This window comes from Sminthopsis crassicaudata, chromosome 3, assembly GCF_048593235.1.
Source record: "Sminthopsis crassicaudata isolate SCR6 chromosome 3, ASM4859323v1, whole genome shotgun sequence".
Classification (NCBI taxonomy): domain Eukaryota; kingdom Metazoa; phylum Chordata; class Mammalia; order Dasyuromorphia; family Dasyuridae; genus Sminthopsis; species Sminthopsis crassicaudata.
In genome coordinates, this window is record NC_133619.1 from 317,574,718 (window position 1) to 317,592,140 (window position 17,423).

The 17,423-nt window shown below is 33.4% G+C and overlaps 1 protein-coding gene across 8 annotated transcripts in view; it reads left to right on the forward strand.

Moving 5' to 3' along the window:
* Positions 1 to 17,423, forward strand: part of PHLDB2 (pleckstrin homology like domain family B member 2) — a 140,897-nt gene that overhangs the window by 111,776 nt on the left and 11,698 nt on the right. For all 8 annotated transcript variants that reach the window (XM_074301157.1, XM_074301156.1, XM_074301163.1 and 5 more), the window contains 3 exons: positions 6,829 to 6,919; positions 8,482 to 8,628; positions 17,084 to 17,303. In XM_074301157.1, the coding sequence (XP_074157258.1) occupies positions 6,829 to 6,919; positions 8,482 to 8,628; positions 17,084 to 17,303 (458 nt within the window). The remainder of the gene's footprint in view (positions 1 to 6,828; positions 6,920 to 8,481; positions 8,629 to 17,083; positions 17,304 to 17,423) is intronic.

A 17,423-nucleotide genomic window follows, 5' to 3' on the forward strand; every position in this document is an offset into this window, starting at 1 on the left:
TTTGGTTATTTGATCTTTTAAGTATTAAAATGTCTATTGTCACCTTTACTTTACCATGTAACTAGGAATTTCATATTGAATTGGATCCTGAGAAGACAGTAGTTCTTTATTACAAACTCCATTAATGTAAACATAAAGGAGCTGTTTATCAAATCTGTAGGTGGCCTAAAGTGAGGAAGGAGTAATTAATGCGATTAAGCTCACCAAGGTCAGGGACTTTTATTTTTGTCTTGATGGCAGTCTGCAGAGTTCCTTGCACATAATAAGGGTGTCAGACATTGACTCAGCTGTATTGTTGAATGGCCAAATGGGTATCCTCAAAGACTTCTGGGGAATGGTGGGAAGGAATAGATTGGTTCTTTTGTGATGAAATGTCATGGGGATAACTGCCAAACTGCTCTTAGGTTTGAAAAAGGCAACTTCTTACTATATAAAACATATGACTAGATAGGAATTTATGTGAAAAAGATTTTGGGTCATAAGGGATATGTAATATCTCTTAGCTAATTTTAAAGAATAAATACAATTTTTCTGCTTTTATATAATTTCCTCTCTCACTGATGGGATGACTAGCTCTGAGATCTCAATAAGAGTAGTTGAAGAGGTATAAATAATCTTTTTCCCCCTAAAAGTAAAAGAATATTCTTAAGCACTATCCATACTTCCTAAAGTGCTCTTATGAACATGTCAGCAGAGACTTAAAGAAGGAAATTATGTTGTAACAGTCTATAGTAGTTAGCCCTGTGACTATAAAACACTTATCTTCCATCCCATATTGGCATAATATCTTCTGAACACTGAAGGGAAAGATTATGTGTTCCCAATACCTAATACACTGAATTTTAAAATTGTCAGACTCTTCCCTGGGACTAGTGATCATATGTGGCTATGCATGGATAAAAAGTTTTTGAATAGTAATTAAGCAGACTGACTAAGTCATGCTTGCTCATCAGTACCAGGATGTTTTTTTTAATATCAGCCAAGCATTTAATATTATCTCGTATTGATAGGCAAAGTGTACATACTGTTTTCAGGTTTACAAGGTTCTTTATGGAAGCTATCTCATTTAATATAATTGGATTCATGAAGTACCTACTATGTATTACATACCATCATACGCACTGATTGTACTTTTGTTTTTAAAAGGAAGCAATGTCTGTTAAGACACATTCTATCAAAGGAAACATTGGGCTCATTGTGCCTTCAACCATATCATACTCTCCCAAGACTCCTATTCTTTCATAGAAAATGCATATTTCATTACTAGATATCAGATACTCGATCTGTGATTTTTTTGGTATAAGGATTTTCTTGCCAAAGTCATAGTCGTGTGTTTAGAAGAGGTCTTGAATCTTGGTCCTCCTCACTTTGGAACTGGTTTACTCTATCCACTTAAGCAATGTACTGCCTCTCTATGACTTTGCATTAAGGAAGTTACCTCAGAAAAGTACAATAAGTATGGTTTTTCCTTCCTTCCTTCCTTCCTTCTTCCCTCCTTTTTCTCCCTTCTTTCCCTCCCTTCCCTCCTTTCCCTCCCTCCTTTCCTTGTTCCCTCCTTTCCTTGTTCCCTCCTTTTCCTCCCTCCTTTCCTTCTTCCCTCTCTCCCTCCCTTCCTTCTTCCCTTCCTTCCTTCTTTCCTTCTTTCTTTCCTTCTTTCTAACTGCATACAAGAATTAAAAAATACTAGATTTTGGGGAGATGTCATTCTTGTCTTCTTTTTTGAAACCCAGTTGGAAAAAAAAGTAGAAAATAAGATCCTGGTATGATTTTTGTTTAGTTGTATAATAACATATCCTGAAATTATATATATAAATTAAGGATATAATTCCATGCTGAAGTTCTGGTGACATAAGCTTAGTCTTGTGGTTTATTATGCCACAGGAAATGTAGTATTCTGTCATATTGTGGGTACATTTGACCTTCACATTTTTTGTTGAGGCCATCAGTTTTTGTTACAAGGATACTACTTGCTGCCAAAAAGTTATGTGATGGGGTGGGGAGAGAATGTGCTTCTCCTGCATCAGGACATTCACTGTGAAACAAACACATAGCTTAAAATGAAGAACAACGTGTTAAAAGCCAAAAGATTTTGAAACTCATTGGTGTGTAAATTTTCCATTTCACTGAAGATCCTGAGGTAATAAGCATATGGAGCAAAGTAGTCAGGATACTGATGCACATCTTTGATATACACATAATCACTATTACTATTAATAATAGTTATTAACATAGAGTTTGTACTCAAATCCATAGAAAACACAAGAAAAAGGCTTTGCTTAGTGGATTTGTAGCATAAATATCATACTTGAAAGTTATGAGAAAAAAATAAATGGTCACAGTGGTGCTTTGCTCTATTACTGGGAATATTTGAAGCCCCACCTATTACCTGCCCTTGCCCCTCCTCAGGCCATGGCAGACCCAGGACCCATTTGAAACTCCATGATGCTTTGCCAGAACTAGAGCATCTTCCTCTTTAATCCAGATTACTTTACTATCCATAGGACTTGGATGAGATGGAAGTCAATAATTTCCTTTCTTCCAATGAGATGAAAGAGTGAGATCTCACAATCTGCCCCATCCTTATGGCCTAAAGTCCTTTGGCTCTGTCATCTGACCTATTAATGTAGCCTAAATGCAGGAATGTGCTGACAAATGTTTAGTAAATGCTCCTCTGAGGGGGAAATTTGAATACAATGTACTTTTAAATTGAATCTTCAGTTTTTATATTTTTCATCCCTTTCTTAATTTTAGACAGGGATATAAATGTGTATATAGATATGCATATGCACATACACATAGATGTAGATAAATACACATGTGCATACATACACATGTGTGAATAGGTTGGTTGATTGTCCTTGGTTCTCGAAGAGAACAATATAAGCTCAGAATGCTTTGCTACAAGTCAGACACAAATAGTTCCTATTAACATGTGAAGTAACTTCTCTTAATTTTGTGCATCTCAAGTTTCCTTTGGCCTAATTCAATTCTACATTGCTTATAGAGCATGTATGTTTATTGTGTGCATATCTATTGGGGGAGATTAATCATGTATTTACCAGTCATTTACCAGGAGGATACAGCTTCTCCTCACCCTCCCCTCCCCAAATCAATTTAGTTAAAATTCCTACTCTCAGGGAATTTGCATTGTAACAGGGAAAACTGCATGTGTATATGAAGGTGTGTGCCAAATGGAAACAAGATGATTTGGATTTAGAGGTCTCTAACACCTGGGTATATCAGGAAGGCTTCAAGTACTGGGTCTAGGGCATAGGGAGAAGGGTTGGAGGACCTCATTATCATAGATTAGAGAAGTACAAAATCAAGGATATCATGAAGGGATTTTACATTGAGAAGACAATATGGGTTAAGTCATGTTGCATAGTTTGGTTGGTTTTTTTAGTAATAAGTAAGGTCCTCAGCTTTTAATGCAGGTTGAGGGAGTAGAGTATGAAACTTTAGGAGAGAAGAGCAAGTTTGGAATAGCCTGAGGTGGAAAGGAAAGGAGGTGGACAATTAATTATGTAGAAGTAAAAGAACTGCTTTTGTTGTTTGTTTTATACCATCACCATTTTTGAATTAATAGTTCATAATACTAACTGGCACAGCCTATTGGTATTCTAATTTATACCTGTTTTACACTGTACCAGCAAAGTACAGTGACATGTGAATGACATATTATATTGTGTTTTCATCTCCCTATTTATGTCTTTTTCTTTCAAATTAATGCTTCTACATAGCATAGTTTACCGCTCAGATCTATGGAGAAGGAAAGAATTTGTGACCAAAGAAGAAGAGATCATTATTGATCACAAAATAGATAATTTTGATTATATTAAGTTAAAAAAAGTTTTTGTACAAACAAAACTAATGCAGACAAGATTAGAAGGGAAGCAATAAATTAAGAAAACATTTTTACATTCAAAGGTTCTGATAAAAGCCTCATTTCTAAAATATATAGAGAATTGACTCAAAGTTATAAGAATCCAAGCCATTCTTTAACTGATAAATGGTCAAAGGATATGAACAGACAATTTTCAGGTGAAGAAATTGAAACTATTTCTAGTTATATGAAAAGGTACTATAAATCACTATTGATCAGAGAAATGCAAATTAAGACAACTCCGAGATACCACTACACACATCTCAGATTAGCTAAGATGACAGGAAAAGATAATGAGAAATGTTAGAGGGGATGTGGGAAAACTGGGACACTAATATATTGTTGGTGGAACTGTCAAATGGATCCAACCATTCTGGAGAGCAGTTTGGAACTATCCTCAAAAAATTATGAAATTGTGCACACCTTTTGATCCAGCAGTGTTTTTACTGGGCCTATATCCTAAAGAGATCTTAAAAGAGGGAAGAGACCCACATGTGCAAAAAGGTTTGTGGCAGCCCTTTTTGTAGTGGCAAGAAACTGGAAACTGAATGGATGCCCATCAATTGGAGAATGACTAAATAAATTGGTCATTTACCATTAGTCATGGTGTGTGAATGTTATGGAAAATTATTGCTCTATAAGAAATGACCAACAGGATGATTTCAGAGAGGCCTGGAAAGACTTACATGAACTGATGCTAAGTGAAACAAGAAGAACCAGGAAATCATTATACAGGGCAACAAGAAGATTATACAGTGATGAATTCTGATGGACATGGCTCTCTGCAACAATGAGATGATTCAAACCAGTCCTAATTGTTCAGTGATGAAGAAAGCCTTCTATACCCAGAGAGAAGCCTGTAGGAGCTGTGGTTCACAACATAGCATTTTCACTCTTTTTGTTGTTTGCTTGCATTTTATTTTGCTTCTCTTTTTTTCTAATTGCATAAATATGTATGCATATATTGGATTTAACATATATTGGGCTGCATCTAGGGGATGGTGTAGGGGAATAGTGGGGGGGGATTAGAACACAGGGTTTTATAAGGGCTAATATTGAAGTATTGTCCCCACATATGTTTTAAAAAATAAAAAGCTTTAATAAAAAAATTAATGCTTCTAGTATTCTTTCTGCTCTCTATCATTTCAAATACCTTACATTTTTTGCAATATAGTAGAAATATTTTGAATGAAGACAAAAAATGAGATTTGAGTCAATTACAAGTTCTATGACTTTGGATAAATCATTTCACCTCTCTGGGCCTCAATTTCCTTATTTGTAAAGTGGGCCTACCAGAATAATACAGTAAATTGCTACACACTTAATGGGGATATAACAAGGATCAAGTGCCAAAACTGTCTTATTTGTCTGTGTTTCCCTCTGAACTTTATTCTGTTATATCATTTTAAAAAATGATTTATTGATGAGCTTGCTTTTGTTTGTTTCTTCATTTGGAGGATGAAAACATCACTATCACTATTCCCTATTCCCCTCAATTTCTCTCAAGAAGGAGAAAATCCCTCCCTGGTAACACATAAACATACTCAACAAAAACAATTACAGACATTGGCCATATCCAAAAATATGATTCATTTTTCACTTCTGGTTCATCATTTCTCTTCAAGAAATGGGAAGTATATGCAATTATCATTCTTCTGAAATTTTACTTAGTTACTGAATTAATCAGAATTCTTATTAGGTCTTGCAAAGTTGTTTTTCTTTACAATGTTATAATAACTGTATAAATTGTTCTCCACATTCCTATTACTTTATTCTGTATCCGTTTACAAGGTCTTCCCAGGTTTCTCTGAATTTGTCCTCTTTGACTTTTCTTATGATACAATAAAATGCCATAATATTTATATACAATAATTTGTTCAATCATTTCTAAATAGATAAGCACTCCTATTTGTTTCCACTTCTTTTTATGACAAAAAGTAATTTTTGAATAATTTTGCAAATATAGATTATTTTCCTCTTTCTTGATCTCTATGGATATCTGCCTAGTTAAAGCCATATCACTGAGTCAAATGGCAGATAAATTGCTTTCCAGAATAATCGGATCAGTTCATAACCTCACTAAACACTGTACAATCTCTCTGGCAATTGTTTTCTATTTTTTGTCATCTTGTTCAGTTTACTGGATTGAGGTAGAAACTCAGAGTTGTATTTAGTTGCATTTTTATTATTAATAATTATAGGAGCATCTTTATATGACTCATGATAACTTGCCTCTCTTCTTTTGATAACTATCTATATCCTTTGATCAACTATCTATTACAAAATGGCTCTTGCTCTTATATGTCTTAGATGTTAGATCTTTATCAAGGAAACTTGCTGAAAAGATTTGTTCCTAGGCGTATTATTCCTTTCTAATTTTAGCTACTTTGATTTTGTTTCTGTAAAATCTTTCCAGTTTTAGGTAGTCAAAATTATCGGTCAACTGTTCTCTCCTAGATGTAATTACAAAAGGTATCTCTTATGCTCTAATTGTTTATATGAGACCTTTTATATCTAGGTCATATATCCATTTGGAGCTTATCATAATACAGGATTTGAGATGATAATTTCTACCTGATTACTTTTCATTTTTCTTAATAGTTTTTAATTAAATAGTGAGTGGTTCTTACCAACACAGTTGGTGTCTTTGGGTATGTCAAATACCATGCTATAAGATTCCTTTGCTGCCAGATCCTATGTTCCTAATTTATACCACTTACTGAATTTTCTGCTTTTAACCATCACTACCTATAATCTGCATAGAATTTGATCAGTCCATTCATTCTATTGATTGGTAAATAATATTTGGAGAAAATCCTGCATGTGTTTTATTGATTTGTTATACTTAGAAAATTATTTGAAATATTTTCATTTACATATATCTAAAATGTGTGGTATTTCTTAATCTATAATGGTATCCTTAACATTGCCTTTAATTTGTTCAGTGCCAGCACATCTAATATTGCCAGAATAGAAGAAATGGAGAGATTGTTGAAACAAGCTCATGCTGAAAAGACACGTTTACTTGAATCTAGGGTAAGTGATATTTTTTTAAGAGCCAGTTTGATGTATGTGGTGGAAAGAGCTTAGAGTTGGGAATGAGATGATTTTCTTATGTCTAACTGGCTATATGATCTTATTAAATAAAAAATGTAAGGTTTTAATGTTATTATTGCTCAGTTATTTCAATTGTACCTGACTCTTCATGACCCCATTTGGGGTTTTCTTGGCAAAGATACTAGAATGGTTTACCATTTCCATCTCCAACTCGTTTTACAGATGAGGTAGCTAAGACAAAGTTCAGTGACTTGACCAGGATTATACAAGTAAGTATCTTAGGCCAGTTTTGATTTGGATCTTTCTGACTCCAAGGTCAGCACTCTATACTGGCCCATAGTCTTAGATTAAATAAATGATGAACAAAAAGTTCTCTGGACTCCTTGTTTCTTCTCCATTGAAATGATAGGTTTGATATTTAAGATCTCCCAATTCAGAAATTCTCTGATTCTAAATTTATAAATGCACTTGACAGAAGCTGTGGTGAATGTAATATAGAAGCTAAAATGTTTCTTTGATAAATGATAAGGTTTTATTATTTCCAAGAGATCTTAAACAATCCTTTTTCTTCATATTTTTCCCTTCTACCTTTAGCCCATGTTAATTATTAATATGAACAGCTAGGTGGCATAGTAGATAGAATTTCAGGCCAGGCATCAGGAAGATTTGAGTTCAAACCCAGCTTCAGACACTTACTAAATGTGTAACCCAGAGCAAATCATTTAATTCTATTTGCCTCAGTTTCTTCATCTGTAAAATGAGAGAATAAATGGAGAAGGAAATGAAAAATCACTTTAGTATCTTTACCAAGAAAACTCCAAATGGGGTCACAAAAAGTCAAACATGACTGAAAAACTGAACAAAATTATTAATGTAATAATATGTGATCACATATTAATATTAATGACATATTAATGTATTACATGTTATATAATGTTCAGTAAAATAATAATATTATAATAGGATCATCATGGCTTTGTTTTTCTTCAGAGTTTTTTGAAGAGTCCCCAAATATCTTCTTATCTTTTTATAAAGTGCCCCTCCTTTCCCTTTCTCCTTCCATTCCTTTCTAGATTTTGAATAAATATAAATAAATAAATATTGCCCACTCTAACCAAGCAGTAGAACAGCAATCATACTAATATCTTTAAATTAGTAGCAGGCAATTGGGAATAAAAAAAAAAAAACCTCCAAGAGTAATTTTTACAAATAAAATTGGATGACAATTTGTAATTTAAAGTTATGAACTTTCCTTCTACAGTCCTATGAAATAGGTAGTATCACATTCATTTTCCAAATGAGGAAACTGAGGCTCAGTGACTTGCTTGCCATTTTATAGCTACTAAGTCTTGGAGCTAAGTCTTTCTTGAACAATTCTCCTGATTCCAGCTGGCATTCTTTATATTATCTACTGCACTGCCACTATAATTATCAAGTACTGAATAAAGAAGACTTCTGAGTTGTATTTGCTTATAAGATTATCTTAATGAATAATATTAAACTCTAAAATAGTGGTTTTTGCATGGTATGATGCTACTTAGGAACGTGAAATGGAGGCCAAAAAGCGAGCTCTAGAAGAAGAAAAACGGCGTCGAGAACTATTAGAGAAAAGATTGCAAGAAGAAACAAGCCAACGACAAAAGCTAATTGAAAAAGAAGTAAAAATACGGGAGAAGCAAAGAGCACAGGTCAGTCATCTTTTTAGTATATTTGTAGTATGTTGCCCTCTTGTGGTCATGTTATTCATTCTAAATCAACAACAAGAATTTTTTTTTTTTTGGAACACTACTATATAGCTATCATTCTGTTTTAAAAAAGAGAAATATGAAATATATTGCAGGCATATATAGACTATGAAAAGTTTTATGTTTCTCTTTTTTGTTTTAAATTTTTAAATGAAAAATGCTAACTTTTTTGCTTATTCTATCCCTATAATTCCATGATCCTTTTCTGTTCTTTTTTCTCCATTCTCTTACAATTAGTCTATTGTCTCTTGTTACTACTTACCTGAAATATGTTAATAGCCTACTAATCGTCCCTTCAGTTTGTACTCTCTGCTATCCAAAGCTATCCATTTCTATCAGAATACTTTTTATATATACAAAGATCTGTCGTGTTACTTCTGCTCAACTATTGCCAGGCCCTCTCTATTGTTTAAGTAAAGCTCGGATTCCTTGGCCTGGTATTTATGGTCTTCCACAATGCATACTCATCCTCCTTTTCTACCCTTATTTCATTTAACTTCCTGTCCTTATTATACCATCAGGTCAGATTACAGAATTGCTCTGGACACATTATGATATCTTCATACCTTTGCTTAGTGTCCACTTTCCTCCTCTTTTCCTATTGGATTTCTACTCATCTTATAAAATGAGAGAATTGTACTAAATGGACCTTTATGACCTTTCAAGATCTAGTGATTCAGTCATTCACTAAACATTTATTAAATGGCTACTACTTAATAGTCTATGCTAAGCAATGGGAATATACAGAAAGGCAAAAACCCAGTCTTTATTTCTCAAGTTAATATTCTAAGATCTAGATTCCTCTGTAGGCTAAAATTTTCATTAGATTAGCTCATTTTCAGATATCATTTTTGGGAAGCCTTTTCTTTTTCCACTATAATCAACAGTCTTTACTTTTAAACCCCAAATAACATTTTCATTTGCCCTTCTGTATTATGGTATATCATAGGTGTCTATGTGCCATGTAGATTTGTATCTTCTAAACACAAATAAGTTTTATGAAGGCAGAGAATATCTACTCTTTAGTTGCAAGGAGTTTAAGAACTATTTATGAATTAATTTATGTGTTCTAGAAGCTCATCAGCTAAGTCATATCTTTGGAAAGGGGGTAATTTATTTAGCTTATTTTCTTGAATTTAGGGATTTGAGGACAGGGAACTTTTTTTCCTCCTCCCCACCTGCAGAAATATGTCAAAAAGTAAAGTAAATATTTCTTTGAACAACTTTGAAAACATGAATGAGAGAAATCTATTTCTAAAGAATACATCAAACCATTCTCCTTGGCCATATGGCATGTAGCACATGGATTGTTGTATGAGATTGGCAGTCTAGGAAATGGGATACTTAGAGTCTAATTTTCGGCAGTGAAATTTATTGTGTGACTCTGACTAAGTAATTTAGTATAGCTGTTCTTTGACTCCATTTTGGCATCTATGAAATACTGATGGTGATCACTGCTTTCATTCATAGGAACATGACAATGATAAATAAGATAGCATATATCATGGATATTTGCACTCTCTGTAAGAAAGACACTATATAAATAATGTCAATTCCATTTTAAGAACCTTTCAAATCTAACATGTTCTATCTAAAATTATATACTTCATTTAATAGCAAAATCAAAGTTAGAACCCTTATTCTTTTTATAGTTCCCATATCAATAATGCATGTTCTAAAACAGTTAAGATTCTTGGATATTTATCTTGAATCTTTTTTTTTACTTATATATTTTGTACTTTGAATACTTATCAATAATTTATAATATCAGTCATTCTAAAAAATATTGAATAGTACTATAATGTAGGAATAAGTCTTATCAATAGTTACTTGCTGGGTTTGGTGTTCAAGTAACTAGTTTTTTATTAGTGAACTCATTTTTTTTTCTTTCTTTGGATAGATGTGACAATTGCTTTAAGGAGGGGAAATGCCTCATAGATGCTCTGTTCAGCCTGTATTTTCCAATCTGTCAAATTTTTATGTACTTAAGAAGTAGAATAATAGATTTAATATGAGGACCCCAAGTTTAAATCTCACTTGTAATACCACCAGGAAAGTTTGGACAAGCCACTTAAGTCTTCTGATCTTCATCTGTAAAAGAAAAAGAATGGGCTATAAACCCTCTCAGATCCCATCCAACTCCAAATCTATGATCTCATATCCATTACCCTTCTACCTATATCTCTTTCTATTCTATAACAAAGTAACTAAATGACATGTAGGAGACTCTTGAGATTTTGCATATTGTTCTTTTATTGCAGGAAGGATGTACTTTCTTTTCTTATCTTGTACTTAAATACATCATTTCAATGGACCAAAAATTTAGACATAATTTCTCACCATTCTATAGTAAGAAGGTATGGCTTATCTTTCACACTTTTCTGTCTTCTTCCTGAAAGAACCATCCTCACAGCTTATGTGTTGTCACAATTTATACATAGTTGATATGTTTTATTGATATGTAGTTGTAATTGTTCCTGTTGTTGTTTTGGTAAAAGTCAGGAAACAAGAATCATTACCAGGTAAAAAAAATGTTTTTTTTTAATGGAAAGAAATATTTTTATTCAAGTCTTCTTTTAGAGTAATAGGAAGGAAAGGAAGTTGATGAATGTTGGCCTCAATTGAATCTCATTCAAAATGCCAAAATTGAGGAGTAGAATCATTCTTCCAGACCCACATTTACTTCTCCTGATCACTGATGTAGTCAACCACACATGTTCACAGCATTACTGAATGGAAACTAAATTCAATTAAGCATCCATTTTGTTCAAATTACTGGGTTCACTTTGTAAAAGTATAGTTTGAACAGTCACTCCTCTCATCACCAGAGCTACTTATAAGGCTTGTATATGTGAAAGGGCTAAATTACAGCAATGTTATGCATTCCTTAATGTGTAGTGTATTCCATGAGACTGAATAACATTTTCCTAAAGATAAAATGAATACACCCAAATCTGGGAAATAAAATAATCTCTTTAATTTTTTTTTAAAAATATGTATTTTCTTTTGTTTTTATATTTCTAGTACCTAGCACAATGCCTTCCACATAGTTGACATATAATACTTGTTAGTTGTTGTTTAATATCACTTTCATTTTCAAATATATCCCTTTAACTTCTTGTCCAATGAAGCATCCCCTTGCTATAATAATAATAATAACAATAACAATAATAATAATAAAGAAGAAGAAAGTGGGAAGAGAGGAATTTGTTCAGGAAAGCTAACTTACCTATTAATCAAGAGACTATGGACAGGAAATATTAGTCAATTTGATAAATATGGGGTAGAATGTCAGTTATTTTTAATTTTCATTTATTTTTAATTTTTTCACTCAGTCCCCTATCTCTTTAAAAAATGGAGGGAGATACATTTCCTCACATCTTCTTAAGAACCAGTCTTGATCATTATGGTTATATGTCATTCAGTTTCTTACAGTATTTCTTTAAGTGTGACTGATTGCTATGTAATCTTTGATAGATATAGAGACTAGTTTTGTGATTTAATTTATTATGGAAAGAGGAAAGTCCCTCTATTCACACAGATTTATGCCTTCTCTGTAACTTATAGTCTTAAAGAATTTCTCAGAACACTAAGATATTAAGTAATTTGTCATGAGTCACATAGCCAATATATATCAAAGGCAGGACTTAGAAATATGAAAAGATGAGCTAAAGTGCTTCTGTACTTATGTATACTGTAGTATACAGAAAGATGGAACCAGAGAACTGGAAGCCTGAAATCATTGTAAAGATGCCTTGGAAAAGTTTGTAATGTTTTCTCTTCCCCAAAGCCAGTGCCATTATCTGGTATAGAAGGTGTAGAAGAGAAGCTTAAAGAAGGAAAGCTAGAAATTGGTTCTTGCTTGGTTTCCTCTACTTGCCACCTCTGCCAAATTCTGATGAGCAAAAAAGCTAAGCCACTCTATCTTGGCAGGCCAAGATGCAGAGCTTATCCTTAATCCTGATTATATGTTTTATGTCTGATTAGGTCATTCTATTCTACTCACCCACACAAGAACTCAAAAATCATTGCGGCTACCTTCTGAATTTATATAAGGAAGAAGGAGTTTGGGATTTAAAGTCGTTTTGTTTGTTTGTTTTTATCTACAGATACCTAAGTTTTTATGTTTGTTATCACAGTGATGTATGTCTTATGGACCAGCCAGATTCTTCCCCTATTTGCCTCTCATATCATTAGTAATAAAACAGTCAACAAGTATTTATTAGGTGTCCACCAAGATGCCAGGCATTATGCTAGGCCCTAGGGACAAAAAGGGGAAAACAAAAACAAAAAACTTAAGTCTGTGCTTTCCAAGAATTTTACAGTCTATTCAGGCAAGATAACATTAACATAAATATTTAGAATGTAAGCCACTTTAAGAGTAGAGGTTGTTACTTTTCTTGCATTTGTATCCCCAGCATTTAGAATAATGCTTGGGAAATAGTAGGGGCTTAATTGAATGGCTTATTGCTAGCTATTTATCACATAGATACACAATAAGGACCAGGAATTCTTCCTGTAGCATTTTAATTTATACGACTATAAGATTTAGATCTGCAAGATATTTTTGAAATACTTTGTCCTAACCCCTTATTCTATAGGTGAGAAAAGTGATAGCTAAGCAGAAGTGAGTTCTTTTTTTTTTTTTTAATTTTTATTTTATTTTATAATTATAACATTTTTTGACAGTACATATGCATGGGTAATTTTTTACAACATTATCCCTTGCACTTACTTCTATTCAGATTTTTTCCCTTCCTCCCCCAACCCCCTCCCCCAGATGGCAAGCAGTCTTATATATGTTAAATATATTACAGTATATTCTAGATACAATATATGTGTGTAGAACCGAATTTTTTGTTGCACAGGAAGAATTGGATTCAGAAGGTAAAAATAACAGTTTACACTCATTTCGCAGTGTTCCTTTTCTGGATGTAGCTGGTTCTGTCCATCATTAATCAATTGGAATTGGATTAGCTCTTCTCTATGTTGAAGAAATCCACTTCCATCAGCATACATCCTCGTACAGTATCATTGTTGAAGTGTATAATGATCTTCTGGTTCTGCTCGTTTCACTCAGTATCAGTTGATGTAAGTCTCTCCAAGCCTCTCTGTATTTCTCCTGTTGGTCATTTCTTATAGAACAATAATATTCCATAACATTCATATACCATAGTTTACCCAACCATTCTCCAATTGATGGACATCCATTCATTTTCCAATTTCTAGCCACTACAAAAAGGTCTGCCACAAACATTTTGGCACATACAGGTCCCTTTCCCTTCTTTAGTAGTTTCTTGGGGTATAAGCCCAGTAGTAGTATGGCTGGGTCAAAGGGTATGCACATTTTGATAACTTTTTGGGCATAATTCCAGATTGCTCTCCAGAATGGTTGGATTCTTTCACAACTCCACCAACAGTGCATCAGTGTCCCAGTTTTCCCACAACCCCTCCAACATTCATCGTTATTTGTTCCTGTCATCTTAGCCAATCTGACAGGTGTGTAATGATACCTCAGAGTTGTCTTAATTTGCATTTCTCTGATCAATAGTGATTTGGAACACTCTTTCATATGAGTGGAAATAGTTTTAATTTCATCATCTGAAAATTGTCTGTTCATATCATTTGACCATTTATCAATTGGAGAATGGCTTGATTTCTTATAAATTAAAGTCAATTCTCTGTATATTTTGGAGATGAGGCCTTTATCAGAACCTTTAACTGTAAAAATTTTTTCCCAATTTGTTACTTCCCTTCTAATCTTGTTTGCATTAGTTTTGTTTGTGCAGAAACTTTTTAATTTGGTGTAATCAAAATGTTCTATTTTGTGATCAATAATGGTCTCTAGTTCTCCCTTGGACACAAACTCCTTCCTCCTCCACAAGTCTGAGAGGTAAACCATCCCATGTTCCTCCAATTTATTTATGATTTCGTTCTTTATGCCTAAATCTTGGACCCATTTTGATCTAATCTTAGTATGTGGTGTTAAATGTGGGTCCATGCCTAGTTTCTGCCATACTAATTTCCAGTTTTCCCAGCAGTTTTTGTCAAATAATGAATTCTTATCCCAAAATTTGGGATCTTTGGGTTTGTCAAAGATTAGATTGCTATTTTTATTCACTATCTTGCCCTGTGAACCTAACCTATGCCACTGATCAACTAGTCTATTTCTTAGCCAATACCAAATGGTTTTGGTGACTGTTGCTTTATAATATAGCTTTAAATCAGGTACACTTAGACCACCTTCCTCTGACTTTTTTTTCATTAGTTCCCTTGCAATTCTCGACCTTTTATTCTTCCATATGAATTTTGTTGTTATTTTTTCTAGGTCATTAAAATAGTTTCTTGGGAGTCTGATTGGTATAGCACTAAATAAATAGATTAGTTTAGGGAGTATTGTCATCTTTATTATATTCGCTCGGCCTATCCAAGAACACTGAATGTCTTTCCAGTTATTTAAATCTGACTTTATTTTTGTGGCAAGTGTTTTGTAATTTTGCTCATATAATTCCTGACTCTCCTTTGGTAGATATATTCCCAAATATTTTATACTATCGACTGTTATTTTGAATGGAATTTCTCTTTGTATCTCTTGCTGTTGGATTATGTTGGTAATGTATAAAAATCCTGAGGATTTATGTGGATTTATTTTGTATCCTGCGACTTTGCTAAAATTCTGAATTATTTCTAATAGCTTTTTAGCAGAGTCTTTGGGGTTCTCTAAGTATATCATCATGTCATCTGTGAAAAGTGATAATTTGATTTCTTCATTTCCTACTCTAATTCCTTGAATCTCTTTCTCGGCTCTTATTGCCGAGGCTAGAGTTTCTAGTACTATATTGAATAGTAATGGTGATAGTGGGCAACCTTGTTTCACTCCTGATCTTACAGGGAAAGGTTCTAGTTTATCACCATTACATATGATGTTTACTGAAGGTTTTAAATATATGCTCCTTATTATTTTAAGGAATAGTCCATTTATTCCTATACTCTCAAGCGTTTTTAGTAGGAATGGATGTTGGATTTTATCAAATGCTTTTTCTGCAAGAAGTGAGTTCTTTAAGGTCACACTATTTCTAGTTGAAAACCTTAGCTGCTTATTAAGTTCCAGTTTCAATTTTGGTCAATATTTTTTGTTTGTTTCCTTGAATAAGTAATCACTGATTTTGCATTCTATCTTATAGATGGTAAATTGAGGTGTTCTTCAGATGGTGAATTTCTTAAGAGCTGGGACTGTTTTTTGCTGATTTTGTTTTTTTCCCTTCCGTACTTAACATATTGCCCAGCAGATACTAGTGCTTTAATATTTATAAGTTGACTAACTGTATAAGTAATGCTTGTAGACTATCACATATCTCTTTTTAGAGTAGCAAGAATAAGTCACAGAACATATTACCAAATTCCCTATAAAATTATTTTTGAATGACAATTTTCTAATTTCAAATTATAGAAGGACCATAGTCCTGACTTTATTGATTATCCCACTTATCCTATTTATCCCCTTTTCACATTTATCACTTAGAACCACAACCACTTTGGTTCACTTCTCTTTTTACTACTAAAATAACTTCCTAATTGGTCTCCATACACCTATTCTTTCCATATCCAATCCATCCTTCACACAGCTGCCAGACTGATATTCTTAAAGCATGGATCTAGCTACATCACTCTCCTGCTCAGGGAGTTTCAGTAGTACCTTAAAGGCTCTATAATAAGTACTAACTCCTCTTTTTGCTATTAGAAGACCTTCTTAATCTGACTCCAATTCACTATTTCCTTCTAGTTCACTCTTTGTTCCAGTAAATCTGGCCTATTTGCTATTCATAAATAGCACGATATCTCTCCCCTCTATGTATTTTATACATGATTTCTCTACTCCTATAGCTCTCTTAAAGGCTCAACTAATACAAGAGGTCCTTCCTGAGTGGCCCAGTTGTTTGTAAATAATTTTGTGTTTATTTTGTGTATGTTCTTTTTATTATCTATGAACATATGTTACATTCCTCTTCCCACTCCAAAAGAACATAAGCTCCCTTTTGGCAGGCACTGCCTTGCTTTTTTGTTTATACACCAGTCTCACTTTGCACAGTACCTGACCCATAGTAGGTATTTAGAAAATGTTTGTTATTTGTTTGCTTCTTCATTCCTTCCCCCTATATTATGTTAGCATCATCTTATGAAAATATTTTATCAGTATTCTCAATTATTTTGTGTTTGAATGTTTAGGCCTTTTATGCACCTCATATGTGAATTCTTTTTTTTCAAAATTCTAACATGGTTATTTTTATGTTTAGCTTTTTACTTGGTTCTGGAAAGAAGGTCAACTTTGAGGTATCTATAAACTAAAGCCATGCAAATAATTACTATGGTAGATTAAATGGATTTTGCTTTGTTTTAGGCTCGGCCCTTGACTCGCTATCTGCCTGTTAGAAAGGAAGACTTTGATCTGCGGAGCCATGTAGAGACTGCTGGGCACAATATAGAAACCTGTTACCATGTGTCCATCACAGAGAAGACCTGTCGGGGCTTTCTTATCAAGATGGGTGGAAAAATTAAAACCTGGAAGAAAAGATGGTTTGTTTTTGACCGAAACAAACGCACATTCTCCTATTATGCAGGTGTGTGATGCAATATTTCAACCCATTGATTACAAAAGCTGGTTTGTTTTTTTTTTTTTAATGGAAAATGAGATAGCATTGTTGTCACAGTCAACATTTAGCCTTCTAGTCTTAGTCCTG